This window comes from Danio aesculapii, chromosome 3 (genome assembly GCF_903798145.1).
Source record: "Danio aesculapii chromosome 3, fDanAes4.1, whole genome shotgun sequence".
Taxonomy (NCBI): Eukaryota; Metazoa; Chordata; class Actinopteri; order Cypriniformes; family Danionidae; genus Danio; species Danio aesculapii.
This window is the reverse complement of record NC_079437.1, coordinates 50,772,204-50,793,782: the sequence shown is the minus strand read 5'-3', so window position 1 is coordinate 50,793,782 and position 21,579 is coordinate 50,772,204. Positions and strand designations below refer to the sequence as shown.

The 21,579-nt window shown below is 36.1% G+C and overlaps 1 protein-coding gene across 1 annotated transcript in view; it reads right to left on the bottom strand.

Moving 5' to 3' along the window:
* ppap2d (phosphatidic acid phosphatase type 2D) overlaps window positions 1–21,090 on the bottom strand; it is a 72,392-nt gene extending 51,302 nt beyond the window's left edge. Inside the window, exon 1 of the mRNA XM_056454204.1 lies at window positions 20,468–21,090. Within this exon, the coding sequence (XP_056310179.1) occupies window positions 20,468–20,660 (193 nt within the window). The 5' untranslated portion in view covers window positions 20,661–21,090. The remainder of the gene's footprint in view (window positions 1–20,467) is intronic.
* Window positions 21,091–21,579: the final 489 nt, after the last annotated feature.

Here is a 21,579-nt window from a genome sequence, read left to right as displayed (position 1 = left end):
AGAGGCACTAGGAACATACAAAATAAGAACTATGAGGGCTCTGGGATTGAGGTTGAAAACTAATGGGGCACAAGGATGTATATTTCCTGTAGGCATTTGCCCACAGTATATCAGGTATTCTCAACTCTAACCCTAGAGGACCTCTTTACCTTCCAACACTAATCAAACATATCTGAACAAGAAATTTACAGGCAGGAGAATTTGATCAGGGTTGCAAATAATCTCTGCAGGAAAACCCCTGATCTCCCCTGATTTTTACATCTCTGCATTTCTATGAAAACCAGCCAATATTTCCCGTATCCCCTTCAAGCATTCCTACACACCTAAAAATAAACTAATCTGTCAGGCATTGAGGTGATGGTGAGCAGAACCACAGGGAGAGATGAGTTGAAGCTTGCTCGAGTTTCCTGCTTATCCCTCACTGACCCCCCTCTGGTGTTACAGTAGCCGAGTCCAGACATGTGTCCTCAGGCTGGGGGGATATACCTTACCCCGTCCTGCAACACACTGTGCACAGGAGACAGCAAACAGCTGAAGGGGTCAGCGGTGCTTCCATGCTCTTTAAGAGCATGTGTGTGTTTTGGGAATGGAGTTATGTTGAGACAAGCTTGACAAAAGGCTGATCTGGTATACCACCATTATGACACATCTTAGGGGGGAAGCTGTCTCTCTAATACATAGAGGCGGAGAGGAGCGAGGGGTTTCATTAGTTCACACATTCCTCTGATACAACTGAGACCACAGTAAAAGACAGGTATTACAAACAGACATGAACAGGCAGGGCCGCATATTTTTGGTGCACAATCTTCAGCAATAAAGCATAGGTAATTGCACTGCTAACTGCCACTCATTCCCTCATCTCTCTCAAAAAACAGTGTAATCCTCTAATTTGTAGTGTCTTTGGGCAGGATTCACTGAGGTTTTCTTTCAGTCACAAGGGAGACAAACTGCTATCACAGATCTCAGCCAGCACCGTCCTTTAACCTCTGACCTTTCGCTAAATTCATAGCAACAGTATTAATCCAGCAGCAAACACAGAATATCTCTCTTTCTCTGATGGCCCTGGGCGGTTTCCTCATTTAGAGCTGTAACCCTGTACACAGCAGAGAGTTGGCAGGCTCCAGCAGGCTGCACTGGATCAGTGTTGAGTAGCTTAGAGCGAGTCTGATGCTAGACTAATGCACTTTAGCCTGAGGTGAGAACACAGACAGATAATGGCAGGGTGGGCTCTGTGGTCATTTATTGAACAAATGAGAGTAGATTGTAGAACTAGACTCCATCTGACAGGAAGATTATTTGCTAATAAAACAGGTGTGAAAGCTTTAATTAAGGCATAAATCACACACACATACACACACACACGCAAACACACACACACACACATATACATACATATATATATATATATATATATATATATATATATATATATATATATATATATATATATATATATATATATATGTATGTATGTGTGTGTGTGTGTGTGTGTGTGTGTGTGTGTGTGTGTGTGTGTGTGTGTGTGTGTGTGTGTGTGTAAGTATGTATGTATATTGGTGGTGGGCCGTTATCGATGTTAATGCAGCACTTGCAGACTCTTATCGTACGATAAAAAAAATATCGCCGTTAATCTATTCTCAAAGTTGGGTAGGGAGCTGCGCCTATTCTACGCAAGCTATGATGACTTTCACCTTGATATTTTAGCGCGGATGTATACCTGACCGGTGAGCCGTCTGACAAAAAAGTGCCCTTCTGAATCAAATCAGCCGGATGCCTGACTTCAGCTGCAGTTCGGCAGTTTCACTTTAACTCATGAACATTTCATTCATGCCGTCGTGACAAACTGGGGCATTAGACGCAAATAATGAGCTAGGACTGGTGACAGTGTTACAGAATGTAATAGCGCTCGCCAAACGGAAAGAAAAAAAACTTCTGCATTTCGCGATGTGTGTGTGCGTGTATGTGTGCCTCACACTGCCTGTGTGGATCTTGTCGGAAAATATGGCGAAAATTCCTACATGACGGTAATAGTTTGATTGCAGTGTTTACTTTAATAATGCCACTAATATATGCATACTCCACGTCTTAATTCCATTTCTGTTTAGTTCAGTTATGACTTCAGTCGCATTAAGGTAATCAAAAATCTCTGTTTTCATGGTAGACTCTTAATCAGAGTATTCATATCAAAATCTTATTAAAGTACTGTTGCCCATGTAAACATACTCAATGTTTGACACACTTGTCAGAGCTCTGTGAACTTAGCATTGAGAAGCAGCATTTTCTGTATGTACGTACATCAAAAGCAAGTATGAAATCGCTGTTTGGAGCTTATGTAGGCCTACAGGTAAAAATGTGTGTTTAACTGAATAAACAGTTAGTAAACACAAATACATCTTATTGAACATAATTTATTTTCATCATCAATTATCATAGTAGAACAGTTTCTCAAGCAGTTTATGATGCATTTTGGAAATAGGAGATGAGCCCCTGGTCTAATGTGCCACCTGGCTTGAGAAACCCATTCTCAAATATTTATTATTTGGGTAGCATACATATTCTGAATGCCTTCAGCAGAATTCAAATGAGCAATTTTAATCTAGATTAATCTAGATTTAAAAAATTAATCTATGCCCACCTATAATGTAAATACACACAGACACATACAGTTAAAGTCAGAATTATTAGCACCCCTGAATTATTAGCTCCCCTGTTTATTTTTTCTCTAGTTTCTGTTTAACGTAGAGTGTTTTTTAAACACTTTTTTAAACATAAAAGTTTTAATAACTCATCTCTAATAACTGATTTCTTTTATCTTTGCCATGATGACAGTAAATTATATTTGATTACATATTTTTCAAGACATATCTATACAGCTTAAAGTGACATTTTAAGGCTTAATTAGGTTTATTAGGTTAACTAGGCAGGTTAGGGTAATTACGCAATTTATTGTATAACAATGGTTTGTTCTGTAGACTATCGAAAAAAAAAATTGCTTAAAATGGCTAATAATTTTGTCCTTAAAATTAGTTCATTCATTCATTTTCTTTTCGGCTTAGTCCATTTATTAATCCGGGGTCGCCACAGCGGATTGAACCGCCAACTTATCCAGCACGTTTGTATGCAGCGGATGCCCTTCCAGCTGCAACCCATCTCTGGGAAAGTCCTTAAAATTGGGTTTAAAAAATTAATAACTGCTTTTATTCTATCTAAAATAAATAAAAATAAGTCTTTCTCCAGACGAAAAATATTATCAGACATACTGTGAAAATGTCCTTGCTCTGTTAAACATCATTTAGGAAACGGGATTTTGCTCACATTTTAAGATTATAAGGCTGAACAGCATGAAATGCCATCAGTCTACAGAGATTTCCCAGTATTTCTCTGTTGTAATCGGGAGATCACAATATTACTATGGTATAAATATGCACTAAAACATACAAAAAAGAGATTGACTTAGAAAGTTATTTACCTGTTTAATAATGATTTGATCAGCTGTAGTTTGAAATTTTTCTCTCAGGGCTTGTTATGCTGTCTCTGTGGCCATCTTGTGGATGAACATAGTCAACCGTCTTTGCTCAAAGACAGGCTAATGGCCACCGACGTGCTGTCTCTCAGAAATCATAACTATTTTTAAAATATTCACAATCCTTATAAATAAACAGCATAATTGCAACCTAAACAACTACATTATCAACTAAAAAGCCTCAAAAGTACATTATTTTGCCTAACAGCAGCAATATTTGTCAAACTGTCAAGTGCCCTCTGCTTGCCACTGTATGTGGGCGGAGTAATACACAAGGGTGAAGGGTTAAGAGGCTGGATGAGTGCTGTTACTGGCAGAATATTGCACAGCTGTCAGCCAATCAGATTCAAGAACCAGAACTGCAAACTTATATTTGCTTAAATGTAAGATTTACATTTATGTATATTTATTTTTTCTTTTTATAATGTAGAACTATATATTACTACAACTATTTTATCCTAGAATGCCAGTGTTATCTAACACAATAGTTGATATTTGCCATACAGTCACATATTGATTGAGCCATTAGTGTGAACTGAAGCAAGTTCATTTTGCTCAGTGCATTTATCAACATGAATGAGCATGTGGAAACAGCAGACACCATGTGCTCTGAATGTACAGCCGCCCACATAACTGACATGCTACAGCGTGCTGAAATCTCACTGTCTCACTCCGCAGCTTTCCCTGCCAACTCAATAGAAACACAAGACGCTTCACACAAACACACATTTTCTAGCGAGTCTTTTGTAAGAGCACCTTTGATTTGATGCCGCATTTTTGTGTCAGGGAAGAAAGGTGAAGGAGAGAGAAGTAATAAACAGGAAGAGAGGCTTCATTCAGGTACAGCTTTGCTCCATCTGATAGGCCACCTGTCCTGAATAAATGCTCAATGAGATGTTAACACACACACACACACAGTCGCTGCCATGTCTATGTCTTCTGCCTTGATGTCTCAATCATTTCCTTTGGAGCAGACCTGCGGGCGGCTTACCTGTACAAATCTGATGAAGCACTGACGGTCAGATTGACGCAGAGTCACTGAAGCAGCACTAAATCCAAATCATTCACACACACACACAAAAAGAAAAACTCTACTACTACTCTATTACTACTACTATTGTTGTCATGGTTGTCAGGTTAAAGAAAAACTACAGCTAAAACAGAAAAATGGATGGATAAACGTACAATTTAAAATTGTATTTATCGTTAGATCTGTGAAATCACAATTTTGAAAACCCATAGTAAATCCTTTAACATTGCAATTCAGGAATTGTAAAAGGCTGCAATATAAATGTTACAGTCACCAGCAATCTAACTACTGCGGATCGCTAGAGAACTACAAATCTGCCACCAAATGGACTACAATGCACCTTACACACCTGTTCCGGTTTTCCCTGATGACACACAGGCACACAGCTGAAGTTCATCATTGATTCATTACCTGGACTATAAAGACACCTTTCATTTCCACACATATTGTTGAGTCTTGTTTACCCTGTAGCATTACGATGCATTTCCCTTGTCTTGTTTCCAAAAGCTTGCTTTGTTTATTTATTTTTGCCGTTAGCCACCTGAACCAATCTCTTCACCTGTGACTCGACTTCTCTTTTGGATTGCCCTGTTTGATACTGTTTGCTCCTGTGATTGAACATTGCCTGTATGACCATTCTCTGTCAATAAAGACGCTGCAACTGGATCCTCAACCATGTTGTCAGAACCATATGTTACATTAAATTCATGTTTATATAGATGGTTAATAAATGGGAGGTTGATAAACAGGTTTAATAAAACAAATTTTTTGTGTAAAATTCCCTTTTTGAAAAAATTAATTGTTATATTTATGTAGTTTCAAGTTGGATGTTGAAGAAAATATAAGGAGTCTTATTATTATAAATAAATATATATTTATTTATTTTTTACATTTTTTACTGAACTGTACCATGAAAAATGTCCCATAGTGTGACATAGCAAAAATGAAGAAAAACTATTCTGCGATATACACTACCTGACAAAAGTCTTGTCACCTATCCAAGTTTTAGGAACAACAAATAATAACTTCTAGTTGATCATTTGGTATCAGAAGTGGCTTGAATGAAAGGCAAAGGCATCAGGATCACACTTATTTTACCAAACTAAAATATGTTCATGCCTTGATTTTGAATTATTTAACAGTAAGGTCTTGTCACTTAACATAAATGATGTACAGTATAGAATATAAAGTCATGGTGCAGTGGAAAAATAATTAATATGAGTTTGGGCGATTTCCCAGTGATGGGTTGCAGCTGGAAGGGCATCCAATGCGTAAATCATATGTTGGATAAGTTGGTGGTTCATTCCGCTGTGGCGACCCCAGATTAATAAAGGGACTAAGCCGAAAAGAAAATGAATGAATGAGTTCATTCTGACGACTGCATCAATACATCTCTGCAATGACTCAAATAACTAATTAATAAAGTCATTTGGAATGGCAAAGAAAGTGTTCTTGCAGGACTCCCAGAGTTCATCAAGATTCTTTGGATTCATCTTTAATGGCTCCTCTTTCATCTTACCCCAGACATGCTCAATAATGTTCAAAGCTGGTGACTGGGCTGGCCAATCCTGGTGCACCTTGACATTTATTGCTTTCAGGAACTTTGATGTGGAGATTCAAGTATGAGGATGAGTGCTATCCTGCTGAAAAATTTGCCCTCTCCTGTGGTTTTTAATGTAATGAGCCGAACTAATGTCTTGATACCTCAGGCTGTTGATGTTGCCATACACTCTGCAGATCTCTCGCACGTCTCCATACTAAATGTAACCCCAAACCATTATTTTCCTTCACCAAACTTGACTGATTTCTGTGAGAATATTGGGCCCATGTAGGCTCCAATAGGTCTTCTGCAGTATTCATGATGATTGGGATGCAGTTCATCGGATAATTCATCGGGAAAAAAATCTACCTTCTGGCACTTTCCAAATGATCAACTAGAAGTCAAGCTATTACTTGTTGCTCTTACAACTGCGATCGACGACAAGAAGTGTCAGGCAGTGTACATATAGCATGAGAGTGCTATTTATATTTTAAATTTCATAACAAATTACGAATCATATATTTTTCTCCTCAGTGACTTGAACTTGTTGGACCTTTCAAAAAAAATAAATAGAGTGTCACACCAAAACAGACACCAAAACTAAATTTTATAATCAGCCCTTTAAATATTGTAACATTTTTTCAGTTTCTCAACTACTGTATTGTAAAAAGAAGTAACTAACAAATAAATAAACAAATACCAACAACTCAAGCAACAACATGTATAAATTAAAATAAATTTGATTTCGGAAAAAATGTACCATATAAATTTTATTTAAAAATAAGATTATTTACTTAAACACAAGATTTTAGTTCAATGAGGCATGCCTATGTATGCTAACAGAAAAAAAAGGCTGACCCAAATGTCAATGTAAAATCCACACTGTTTATATTTGATATGTAATATATTACACGTCAATTTCATATACATGTAAACTGTCTAATGTTTTAAATAACATTTGCGCTTTCTAACGTTCTCATTCAATGCAACAGATATTTACGTTCAAATGGAACAGAACACTCTGATTTGTACTAACCAAAATGTTTAAAAGAATAAGTGATCATATTGTATTGCATTATGTTTTAAATGATAAAAAGCTTCTTGCTGGCAAATGGGTAAAACCTAGTGATTCGAAGGACAGAGGCAAAGTATAAATACTTAAAATGACAATTGGTGAGTATTTTGGAGATCCTTTTGTGGGGCTCTTAATGTGTCAAATTATTCTTGTTCTTAATATGACTCTCAATAATCTTTGGTTTATTCCATAAACTATTGTTACACTAAATGACATTTTAGTGGGCGTCTTCTAATCTTGTGATCTACTGTTTTGATTTGTGAAATCCCCTCTTTATCTTTGACCCATATACAAACAAAGTAACAAACCCACACAATCATGAACCTCTTGATTATGTTTTCAATACTAAACAGGCCATGACACAAATATGTGATATTAGTAATGATAGAATTTATTGGTAATAATATTAAAGTCAGGGTATTTAAATACTATTTTAATTAATGCCATTGTTTTACTGAACAAAAATTGATAAACACATCCTCAGTCACAAAAACCTATTTCATGCTTTAGTATTAAAGAGGAACTATAAAATTCATTTATTTTTTCAAGTATTTTGTTAGAAACAAAGCTGAAAAAATAAGTAAGTATACACAATGTTTTATAAGTAATTATAAATATTGTTTCTCAAATTTGTGAAACTGATTAATAAACTTATTTGTCATGTTCTGACAAGATAATACCTTTAAACTAAAGTTTAATACTCTGTTTTTCTCAAGTTTTATGATGATAATTATCAGTATCAGTATATTAGTATATGTAAAAATAATATTGTGATAATGTTTTGTCAAGACAAGACAAATTTTGTAGCTATCTTGTGAAATTATTTTTCAAATATTTCCAAAGTGCTGTTTAAATTTAAGTTTATTTATTTTTTCACAACAAGGGACTGTGTACATTAATCAACATTCTCCAAGAATGTAAATATATCCAAATTACCCCAAAGACTAGTTTTGATTGGGGGTCCCATTGCCAGATGTTAAAGGCCATACCTTTAACCAACTAAAAACAATACTCAAATAAAGAATAGAAAACAACCACAACAACAATATCAAAATAGCCTATTGTTCACAATGTTGATTAGGAATAATTATTAAAATTATACCTAAATAACTTAAAATATTTACATTCTCTAACATGTTTTAAAAGAAAAACTTGACCAAAAGACGTTTATCTAGCAAAAAAAAAAAAAAGACGTTTATCATAGCATAGCATAGCATTCAAACATTTCTGACTGTATTTTTGATGATATTTTCTTCTAAAGAAAGTTTTATTTCTTTTAGTTTGGCTGAAATGAAATAAAAATTAATTAATTAATTTAATAAAATGCTGGATAATTTTTTTTATTCTTTGATTGTTTACAAAACAAACCATTGTTGTCCAGTGACCTGCCTAATTAATTAACCTAACTTGCCTATTTAACCTAATTAAATATCATTTGGAAAATATTTTTAAATGAATTATAATATCACAATAGGGGAAATTTTTTTGTAAGTTTGTTTTTCATTTAGTACTACTGTCTTGTGTGCAGCACACAACAACGATTACAAAAAAGATGGCATAATCTAAAAGAAATGTAGCAAATCGGCCCATTTGAAGAATTACTACAAGGTAGAAGTACCAGTGCTTCATCCAAACACTTGCGATCTCTAAAAATGCATCTAAAGACCGGATGTAAACTGAGTCTGTTTACACTAAAAGCATGTATACAGCATTGCGACTCTGCTTGTTTCAGCTTGCTCAGGTATGCCTGTGAACTTTGCTTCACACTTTCACCTTTGACCCTGCTCAAGCCACAGGTACTGAAGCATATCTCCGGGGCAAGCATTTCTCCAAAACCTCCTCGTTGCACTGCAGCCTGGCCGAGTGGAATGTACTGACAAAAGAGTTGGAGAGAAGCGGAGCCAAGTGTGTGATCGATCGCCTCAGCGTGTCTCAGTGCCTCTGTAAACAATCTGCAGTGTTGTTTTCCGCTGCTGATGCAGTCGGCCGCTCGCATTCACATGCACAGCAAGAGTTTCTCAACCAGATCCGCCATCAAAGCTGCTCTTATTCCAGCTTTGTTGGACTTATTAAAAGTGGATCAGAATGCTGTGGCATGAATGGCCTATTCACTGCTGAAACACAACACACTGAAATCAGTTACAACGCTTTAGCCTTCGATAGTGGACAGCTATTGAGCCAGCATTGAGAAAAACAATTAAAGACACTGGTGTTTAGTTAATATTATTAAACGGCTACCTGAAATACTCGCTTCTGACTGATTATTCATGACATTACAAGGTATGTTATCCTGAGATAATAACCGCTAAATAACTAGGAGTTCAAACTACTCACGGTTCAGTATATGTATGACAGTTTTGGGGTTACGGTTTTAGTATGGTTGGCTACAGACAAATTCAAAGAACAATACACCTATTTATTGGGTAACAAACACCTGACAATTCAGCAATGTCAATTTAATTTATATAGCACTATTAAACACAACCAGAGATTGACCAATGTGCTGCACAACACACTTCACAACAAAGAAAATTATAAAATTATAGCTAAAACCGACATTTTTCATTGATAAAACGCCAAACCAAAGAGGAGACCTAGATTTAAAAACAGACAAAGATGAAACAGATCAATACAGAGGGGCACAGCATTCCACAACCTAGGACCAGCTACTCCGAAGGCATGATCACCTCTGCATTTCAGCATCAACTCAAGCTGGATTTATACTTTCGCCTGGCGCCGCATCACGCACCTCCGCTTACTTCGCGCGCACCTCACAAAACTGATGAGGCTTTTATACTTACCGCGCCATTGTGAAATGCTTTAAAACGATCCAAAGAAATTGACTGTAAAATCAGACGGATAAACAGAGAAGTAGGAAGTTTCCGAAACTACATCATATCATTAATATCATTCAATATCTTTAAACTAATTATTTTTATTTATTTTTTTTAATGATTATAAAAATTTTAGAACCATTTAAGATTTTTTTTTTTTTTTATGAAACTTTGATGCATGCCTTGCATCAAATGCATGAGTTTATAGTGGACAGTTTTACATATTAAAGTTTATTAACATATTAATGACAACAGAACATGTGTTGCTCTACAAATATATATTTTATTATGGCAAGAATAAAAGCAAAAAGAAAAAAATACACTTACTAAAAAATAGATGTTTTTTTTTAGATTTAGCCTGCTCCACAATTCACACATTACTGTCTGGCTAGTTTCTGTCCACTTCTTATGCTAAAAAGGCAATGATGATCCAACATTCCTGACCATTATCACCAATAAAGCCTAGAAAAACAGGCCATATTGTAAACTGATAGGTTCAAATATTCCTTTTTTAGTTATCAAAGAAATAGCTTGTTTCTTAATTATAGTTTTGTAACTATCAAATTGTTTTAAATTAAAATTTGTAACATATACATCAGTGTAAAACCTATGACTGGTAGAAAAACATATTTCTGTAATTGTGTACCTGGGTCTCCACTTTTGCCATGTCTTCTATTGGCTTTAACAATCTTATCCCTCAGGTTTTTCCAAACTTTTTAACAAAAACTTTCCTCCTTTACCACAGCTGTTGCAGTTTCTAGTCAAGAATTATTGATCATTTGGTTATCTCTATGATCACAGATCATAAAGATGTCTGTACAGTCATACATGTTTCAGATAAAATCTCTTCATATTCAGATAAAATCGTTTCATATTCAACTCAAATCAAACGCGGCGCCGCATGAACTGTTCGCTCGACTCTCAAACACTCTCAAAGACTCTCTGCAAACACATCGCTGACGTTACATTTGCCATGCACACTCAAGCGAACTAGCGGACGCGTCGAGTATAAATCAGGCTTAAGGGATACATAACAATCTCTGGTTAGATGACGGAAGAGACCGTCCAGGCTGATGCTCAATCAAGTTGCCAAGCCATTAAGAGATTCAGGGTCTACTCAAACTATGCTATCCAAACTGTGCCCAGGCCCGTTTCCTGGATCGTTTGAGAAGTGTGAGTGCTCTGAATCGGGCTCAGGCACGGTTCACTTGGCCGGCCTTCGCCCGGTTGGAAGAGGTGTGCCAGAGCGTGGTTCACTTGGGCTTTGGTGCGGTACGCTTGTGTGTGAGTGCAAAACGTGCCTGAGCCCGAAACTTATGGATTCATATGGATTTATTAACCATTCTTTCTGTTCAATGAACGCAAACTGTCGTAGATTATTAAAGATGCAAACCCCTCACTGCACGAAAGCTGCGCACCCTCAGCAAACCTCCTAACTCCTGCAGCACGAGACTTTATGATTGTTTATGAGCGTCAAAAGTGGCTGAACTGTTCGGCTAAATATTTGACTGTGTATCACTGCATATCAAACCACTAAAACAATATAACTAAAGAAGTCTCCACTGTGCTGAGCGTGAGTGCTTACTGAACAGCGAATCAACGATGACGTCAGCATGCCCAGGCCCGAATGTAATGTGAGTGCGGGCCGTCGGGGGAGACGGGAGGGGGAATAAGCGTGCTTTGGCCCGGTTCAAGGCAACAGTACATAGTGTGAGTAAGCCCTAAACAAACAAAGAGAAGAATTTTAAAAGTGACTCGATAGTGCACAGAGGCTTCGTTATAAAAATAAAAACAAATGCATTTCTTTTTCAACCTGCAAAAAAATCAACATTTAATCTAAAAACATGTGTAGTAAAATACCCGTATTATAGGTGCGTATAATTACCTACGCGTTTGTTCCTTGAACAGTTCGATAATTAAATTAAATGTCCAGACCTTCGAAAACAAAGTTGGATATTCCAATTCATTTATTGTCCATTTAGTCAAAAGTAAAAAAGTAATTATCAAAATAAACATAAACCCATCACAGTCAAAAAGTTTGTTTGACCTTCTTCTACACCCCCCAGGTCATTGGTGTGCATAAATTTTATATTAAATGGCACAAGCTGCCGTTTGACGGTAAGCAGAAATGACTCGCAGATGTTGTTTTTCATATCTATTAGATTGCATTTTTTAAAATATTTGGTCCATGAGATGCCGCTGATCGACAGCAGTATGAGTTCAAAGACGTTAAAAGCAAGTAAAATAGACTAAAAATATTGTTTCAAAGCTGTCCGAATGTGACTGCTTTAAGCATCAAGCTGCCAACCAGAAGTTCAAAGCATCCTCCTTACGCAAACATGCAAAGCATAATGGGTAATTTTGCATTCTATAAAAAAGGTCTATAGTAATTACATAATTAAACATAAAATAGCTTATACTGGCTAATTTTTTTACATACAAGGCCATCTAGGTTTAAGTTTTTAGGAAGAAAATGAGCTTTTCAAGAAAAACAGCATTCGTTATTTTTGGTATCTTGAGTGTCTGTTGAAACACTGTGGGCATTATGCTGTGTTTTGGTCTCATCTGCACTTCTGCACTTTATCTCCTTCACTTGTCATGCTGAACTTTCAGTAAATCAACAAACCCAGACTCATTATTGATGCGTACACCTGTATACATTTTTGGAGATCACGAAGTATGTCCCAGGACGTACAATTTTTTTGCAGTTTTTGTTTTTGCGAATCCACCGCTGTGTACACTTTTTTAGATCTCAAATTTCTCTCGCAAGTGCCATTCGCGCCAGCTCTTCTCACGTAAATCCACCAGAGGCCACTGTCAAATGACTGACTGACCAATACAATGGACAGTGTTTTCAAAAGCACTGATTAACCCAATTACCCCCTTCCCTAAATCCAATCGACAGTGTTTTCATAAGCAATCGAGAAAAAGAAAAACCCTTGTCTGATTTTTACCACATTTTCAAGTCTTACCACCCTGTTATTTACTTGTTTACTTTATTTTTTATGCCTTTTGTTTTTATTTTACCCGCTGGAACTGTTCATTGCTGGGAAGTGTGGTAGCGTGAAAAGAAACAAATGTTGGCGGCGTCATACCAGCGTTCGCTTTAAAGACGAAATGCAGCCATAAGTTGAAATGTGTTGAAATCAACACATAGACGCATGAAAAAATGTGATGTCATCAAAAGATTTTCATAATAAAAGGTGATTGGACAGGTGTTCACATGTGTAATGTGAAAGGTAATCAGAAGTGTAAAAGGCTTGTTAAGGTTGTTTTTCTCACAAAACCAATAGTAATAATGTATATTCTGAACCATGGATCACAGGGTTAACATTTAACCGAGAATGCACCTATTAATAACGCAGGCTCATACAGAAAATAAAAATTTTATATTTTGTGGCAAACAGCCATGTAATATGATGTTTGAGATGTCTTTGTTATGACAACTTGATAGAAATAAATACAACATAACCTTTGTTATGACAATCTGACACTACACAGACAACAAAATCTGTCAGTGGCTTGTTATGACAACATGATATTTCCAAGTTGACTGAGAAAAATCATAAAATACTAGTCATAAATCTGTCATGAACATGGTTGGCAGGAAGCCTTAATAATTGTGTTATAATTTTTTTCTAATCACTTTTTTCAGTGGAACAAACTGAATTTGACATTCAAATTTCTCATTAAAACTGTAAATTGTCAAATAATTGTATAACAGCATCATTAACATTTATTGACATTTAATGACATTCTAATGACACATTTAATTTGTACCACTGTAGTTGAGGCCTAGAAAAATATCAATGATGCTGTTATAATATTCATGACATGATTATAAAAACTTCCTGACAATTATGTTTATGACAGATTTATGACAGCTTTTGTTTTCTAATGTAAAGTTATCATGACAAAGACAGGTTATGATGTATTTGTTTATATCATAACAAAGACATCTCAAACAACGCCACATTTGTATTTAAAATGTCATAACTGAAGAAATGACTCTTAACGACATTTTTGCTTGTTTGTGTAACATATAGACGCTGACAACGGAGATGAAGATCCATGTGCAGCTTATTTAAAGAGCAGTCGTGCACGCAATGAATAAAGACAGGAGCAAACAGTAGCATTAAGGTAATCCAAAATACAAAGTCAAAAAAACACAGGCAAAAGGTCAGGCTAGGAGGCAAAGAATCAAACACAGTAAGCTAACAAAAGGTCAAAACACAGGAAGACTAGACAAGGGAAGGGGCACGCTGGGGGGAGGGGGGTGGGGGATTTAGGATGATTCTAAGGGCCAATGCATTTTGGGGGGCCTCAGAGATGTTATTAGGGCTCAGCAATGTGTGTGTAAGAGGTGAATATAAAGTCCAGGTAATCAGTCCACAATAAGTTACCAGCTGTGTGTGTAATCGGGAACTGGTGTGTGTGAGGTGCATGATGGTATTTGTAGTTCAGTTCAGTGATAGAAGAGCTGTTCTCCAGCGATCTGCAAGGATTAGATTGCTGGTGATCGTGACAGAATGCATTCTTAAAATGTCTGATTTGATTTACGCAAAAGTATAACATGACTGTTCACTTCCAGAAGCTGTAATGCTTTCTTTTTTTGTCTGAAGTAATATGAAACATATATTTGCACTTTTTTTTTTATTCATCTCAAATATACATAACTTTTTTCCGTCCATGGGTTGGTCCTAATAAATACCCAAATACATTTTAGTAATAAAATTCATAATAAGCTGATAATAAATATTATTCATTAACTGTGCGCTGTTAACTGTTCTAGCATCAATATACAAACTAATTGTTCTGGAGTCACAGGTGTCTTTAAATTGACTGTTTGTGCAGCAGCTTTGACTGTCTCTCATCCAATCAGATTTTAAAGCAAATACAAAACATTTTATATATTCATACTATGAAGAAATACCAGATATTGATATTCTATGACTGCACATTCATGTTCTACATTCATGTTCACAGGCCAAACTGCAAGATAGAACATAGAAAACTAGTCCATTGCAAAAAAATTCAACTGATGACACAGGACACAATGACAGTATGTCTGCACAGCCATATCTATTCATTTAATGATAATCATTTTTAATCTAAATAGGTAACCATAATTGTGAAAAGATTGATTTACTGCACTTTTATGGATGTTTTTAACATATTTAGCACTTTTTAGTAATCATTTCAAATTAAAATATAATTAAATAATTGTATTTTAATCATCTTTTGTCATGCTTCAAAGAAGTACACTAATTTTCTGAACTCCAATTTGTTATATAATATTACATTTCAAATGAAGACGGATGTACTAAATTACAAGTCATTACTGTCGCACTTTTGTTATGTGTGATGGGCTTTTAAGATGCGTTCATACTTAACAGTTTTAGTTTGATTAAAGCAAACTGCTCTGCTCTGTATGTGCTTCATTTCTAAACACTGGCACCAAACCCAAGCACTCAAAAAACGTGGACCACTAAAGACAACTAAAACCAAACCCATCAAAGTCTAAAAACAAAGCATGCCACAAGTTGTGATCATAAACAATAAAAATAGCATTTTATTATTAGTGTGTGAGATCATCTGCAAACTCATGTCAAGTTTTAGACATTATATTTACATTTAAAATATACATTTATAATATGCTTTTTAAAGACATCTTAAGACCTACACTGTTAAAAAAAAAGTTAACCCAACTTAAAATTTTAAGGCAACAAACTTCAGGACATTTTTGAGTTGACTCTTGACTTTATTAAACTCAAATAAAGTTTAATAAACTTTTTTTAGGTTGATTAAACTCAAAAATGTCCTGACGTTATACTCAAATTTTAAGTTGGGTCTCTTTTTTTTACAGTATAGACAGTTTATTATAGACATTAAAAACATGTAAAACTGACCCGGAAAATTTGGAAAAGTCCCATTGACTTCACATTGTACCAAACTTTGTGACCTCATAACAGTGCCAGACTGTCATACAGACTTAAGGTTGGGCTCATTTAACTCAGACTACCAATCTGCCAATCGCTGATGACCTTTAAACTTACTAGCCATACCCTAGCAACCACTTCATCACCCTAGCAACTGTCCCATAGACTTCCATTATAAAAAACTGCAATTGACTTTACACTGGACATACTAACAGCAAGCCAATCTATACTACCAGTATACTAATCCATACTAGAAACATACTAACAACATACCAATCCATAATTGAAACATACTAATCCATACTAGAAACATACTAGTGACATACCAATTCATACTAAAAACCTTCTAACCTATATGTACTCTTATATCTATGCCAACTGTTTCAAACTTTTTAAAAATTACTTCAGTAATTTAAACTGTGAAACTACTTCAGAGTTTCAGACTTGGCTTTTCCTAAGCCACCATAAAGTTTGTCTATGAACTTTACTTTTCTAGTTTTAAACACATTGCATTTTAGCAGTAAGAAGCTACAATACAGATTATTGAGCTGAATCTTGACAACAAAATTGAATCACAAATCAAATTGAAATCGCAATATCTGTCAAAACAATTGCAATAAGATATTTTCCCCAAATCACACAGCCCCAAGGCTAAGTGAACCAGGACTACTGTAAATGTATTATTATCCTTTCAGTCCAGACCAAGAGAACTTGAACTGTGGGAACACACATTATTTTTAGTTTCCGCAACTCATTTGTTTGCATAGTTAATGATTATGGTCAACATCTGATTCTGTGAATTATTTTCTTAATTAAGCTGGTTCTATTTTATTCTGCTGTCTCTCATAAATTCTCCATGTGACATAGTGCTTTAAAGGAACAGTTCACCTAAAAATAAAAATTCTTTCATCATTTACATACTGTATAATGTTGTTTTTAAAGTGGGTGAACGTTTCATTTCAGTTTACTGTTTTTAATTTAAATTGAAAACAATAATACAATTTAATGGGATAATTCACATGAAAAATAAATGATGTCATCATTTTATTCATTATTTACTTGTTTCAAAGCTTTATGAGTGTTTTTCTTGAAGTTGAAGACATACAGTAAGCAGATATTTCTGAAAAGGGCTAAAAACTGTAACCACAGACTTCCCTAGAATGTGTTTTTCCTACTATGGAAGTCCATGGTTAAATTTTTGGGGATATTTCAATGTAAATCAATGGATATTTTTTTCTAAATATCTTCCTTAGTGTTCAACAGAAGAAAGAAAGATTTGGAACCACTTGAAGGGTGAATAAATATTTTGTGGGGGCACAAAAAAATCCCTTAAAATAAAAAAAAACATAATTAATTTTCACTATATTCTTTAAATGTTTGTTCCTTTTATCTTGTTATTTATTTAAAGTATGGATCCTACAGTAAGTATGTTTTTCCAAATCAAATGTCAGAATTTCAGGGGAATACGGCACAAATTATCTGCATCATGTGCCTCTGAGTTTTTTTGACAGTTGTAATGAATGTCAGAAGGAAGTCTTACAAACTCCTCATCCATCAAAAGAGGGAAACGTGTACGATGGTAACCGGAGCAAACAGTCACAAATGACCTCGTCCTCAATCACGTCATGCCTCATCCCACAGTTCCTCTCTGCTCACTCTCCACTTTCTCCAGTCTGTCATCACAAGGTTATATGAACTGCTCCTTCTTAATCATGTGTGAATCCTGTTACGAGTTCTCAAAACTGCTGAGTGCATGAGCGTAGCGTCACGAGGCGTAAAACGATAGTCATCCTGAATCAAAGGAAGCTCTTTGCATGACATTTCCCCTAGAAACCTCAAGCTCTCCCTGACAATACTACAGAAACTACACTTTTCTAAAAACAGATTCTGTGGGATAAGGACTTTCACCTGAAGGCCTATAGCAGGTCTTATTTGAGTAATTTGCACACAGTCAGACTGGTGAAAAACTCACTGTAACCTGTCTGGCTGCCTGGACAGGTTCTATCTGGCAGAGCAAAAGCAACGACATAAAAAAACATAATTAAAAGTGTTTATCCCCTCATCCCTGGTGTGAATGTTGTTGTGACACATTAAATCGTCTGAAACCGACGGGGTGTGCACAGATTTTACTAGCAGCAATGCAGAATGTAGTAAATCCATAGACAAACCAACGGGACAACATTTTGCAAGGTTTAATGGAGATGAAAAGGACTTTTTTTTGTAGTGGCGGGGAATCTTTACTATATTTAATAACTTGTTTTAATACGTCAGAAGTAGTTCATGTAGTCTACACAAAGTGTATGCTTATACAACAATGGTAACAAAAAAGTAAACGTTTTTTGTTTTTATTTTTGCATGTAGGACATGTTTCAGTATTAACCCAGGCTCATTTTGAAAACGTACTGCTATACATTTCTGGAGAGCGCCAAATACGTCCCAGGAGCTACGTTTTTTTTGCACTTTTTGTTTCGCAAATCCACCAGAGTCCACTGTGTATTCTTTTTGAGATCTCAGACTTCTCTCACGAGTGCCATTCTCACCTGCTGTTATTGCGTAAATCCACCAGAGGCTGCTGTCAACTGACTGACTGCCTTACTGACCGATGGACTGACCCACCCTCCTCCTTCCCTAAATCCAACCAATAGTGTTTTCAAGGCACAAACTGACCCGCCCACCCACTTCCCTTAACCTAAGTGAGTGTTTTCAAAAGCAATCCAGAAAAATAAAAGACCTTACCACGTTTTCAGATTTTAACACATTCTCACCCTGTTATTTACTTCTTTATTTTATTTTTTGGTTTCTGTTTTGTCAGCTTTCTAGAACCGTTCTTCACCAGACTCGAACCCTGTCATCATAGTAAACTCTTCTCTACGTCTCAAGTCTGTCGATGTACATGGCGAGCTACTGGACAAACTGGAAACAGCATTTTGGAACATTTTACGGGTAGGAACCAGCCATTAGTTTCCCAAAAATTTATTTCCACTAGAAAATTTTCCTGGATGCGTCACTAGGAACTCTGAAGTGACATATAGTTATAGGAACTATCTAATAGGAACCAGCCACCAGGACTGGTTCCTCCAAAATAAATTTCCACTATACAATTTTCCTGGTTGTGCCACTAGGAACTCTGAAGTGACAAATAGTTAGAGGAACTAGCTAATAGGAACCAGCCACCAGGACCGGTTCCTCAAAAATTTATTTCCACTTGACAATTTTCCCGGTTGCGTCATTAAAAACTCTGAAGTGACATATAGTTATAGGAACTAGCTAATAAAAACCAGCCACCTGGACTGGTTCCCCCCAAAACTAATTTCCACTAGACAATTTTCCTGGTTGCGTCACTAGGAACTCTGAAGTGACATATAGTAATAAAAACAAGCTAATAGGAACCAGCCACCAGGACCGGTTCACCAAAAATGTATTTCAACTAGACAATTTTCCTGATTGTGTCACTAGGAACTCTAAAGTGACATACAGTATGTTGGCCTACAGTTGAAATACAGAGTTATGCGGATGAAATGGCAAAAAGCAGTAATATCACCTGACAACTTGTGGTGCTAAGTATCATCGTGGCTAAAACAAGGCACAAACAAAGATGACACTTAAGTGACATTAACATTGGCTTTCTGAATGTGTACTGTAACAATTATAAAATGTTGTGCTGATGTTTTGCACAGTTCTTATGCTATATTGTAATTCCTTCTGTGCTAATTTAGTTCTTCCATATGGCGTTCCTAGAACTAAAACCATTTCCAGGTCTTGCAGTGCCAAAATGAGACATGATTAAAATCCTGTCATTAGAAAAAAAAATATTAAATTATGGATCAGATCAGGTAGTGGTAACAGCAAAAAAATGTAACAATTTCACTTTTTTAATCATTTTATGAAAGTTACAATAAAGTACAGCCAAAACAAAGTAAACAACACATGCGGTTCAAGCCATCTGAAAAGGCAGTTTCACTTTTCTCTGGAGAACTGCTTGTTTCCATGGATACGCTGAATTTCCCAGGACAAACTTTCCTGCCAACTCTAAACTAAAAACACACAAACCACGTGCGCAGAGGTTATGAACTTATTATTTTCCCTTTCTAAGCTCTGATTTGGCTTTTAAGGGGGATTATTTGGATGGAGCAACTTTTGAGACTTTGTTCCCATATCAAGCCGTTTGCGTCAAAAACTTTTTTGTTATATAGCCTATTGTGAGGAAAACAGATGAAGTAAATGTTGCACAACTTTTAAAGCCCTGCTATAAATCTGTTGTGTTGGTTTAGAATTGTTTTCTTTGCATAGAAGAAGAGGAGGTGGAAAAATTGCATCAGCTTGGCATAACTCTAATGCATAACAAGTCATGAAATATCTTTGAACTGACCTGCAGAACGTTATATAATGTTTGTTAATGCTGAAACCATGAAGTGTAACCTAGTTATTTGATGACACTTTTGCAAATGATCTAATGACATGTCATTATGTCATTAACATAACAATGAAAGTTATTACAAACTATCACACAACTTTCTTTCTCTTACCCACGAGCAGACAGAGTATGTCCAGCCCGACCAGCATCTTTCTGCTGGAGCACTGAACCGTATCCACAGGTTCAGCGGGGCTCAGGATGTGTTTCGTGCCGTTCTCCCTCGCTGCCTCTCCGGATCCGCCGTTATCCGCCAGCCGCTGCTGGAGCTCCGAATTCATACTGTTTACCGAATTCAACTTCTGCATGATGTCCGTAAAATTCAATACTTTTTGCGTATATGTTATCCTTTATAACGCCGATAAAACCAACTTGACAGCTTAGGAATAAAGTTCACTTGAAGTTTCGAATCCCTCTGAACGTGTCCGTTAAAATCCAATAACTGTCACAACTCAAGCGTCCGTTTAAAATAAGTGAATGCAGAAACTTTAACTAATAAAGCGAACAATCTTGTACAGGGATCCTTGTTCGCTCTCTCTTACACGAAAACTCCTTTCTCCAGCACTTGTGAGAAGTTTGAGCTGCAGTTTGGCCATCATCATCTGGACATGATGGAGAAAAGCACATTCCTGAAAACATATGTCAGTCAAAAGTTTGTCATCCTCTGTGACTTGTACTCTCCATGTCAAAACTCCTCTTTCCTTCCCCAACCGAGAGAAAACTTGAAGCGGATCGTGTTTTGATTTGTGGGTATTAGTTATTCCTCCGCCCCTCTTTGGGGCTGTCACAAATCCTACTGAGCTACCTTCCTAGACATCATTCTGGTGTTGAATATGCGATCCGAACGCGTGAGAACTTGTTAGCTGCCTACTTAGTAAACTATTCCGGCTGTGAAATTTTATTTTTAATTAATCTGATCGTTAACACCAACACTGAAAATAAATATTTTTGCTGGTTGTTCAAATTACTTATTTAAAATGAGCTGAAAGAGCTTGAGGGTTTTTGTTTTGTTTTGTTGTTTTCGTTCTGTTGTTGTTTTGTTTTTGTTTTTTTGTTTTTGTTTTTTTTTTGTTTTTTTTTTTTTTTGGGGGGGGGGGGGGGGGGGGGGGGGGGGGGGGGGGTTGAACTTCATTGTTTTATATCCAATCTACTTAAATTTCTAAAAACAATTAAGTTAACTTAATCAATGAATCAATTAGTTAAGTAATTGTGTGAAACCCAGCATGT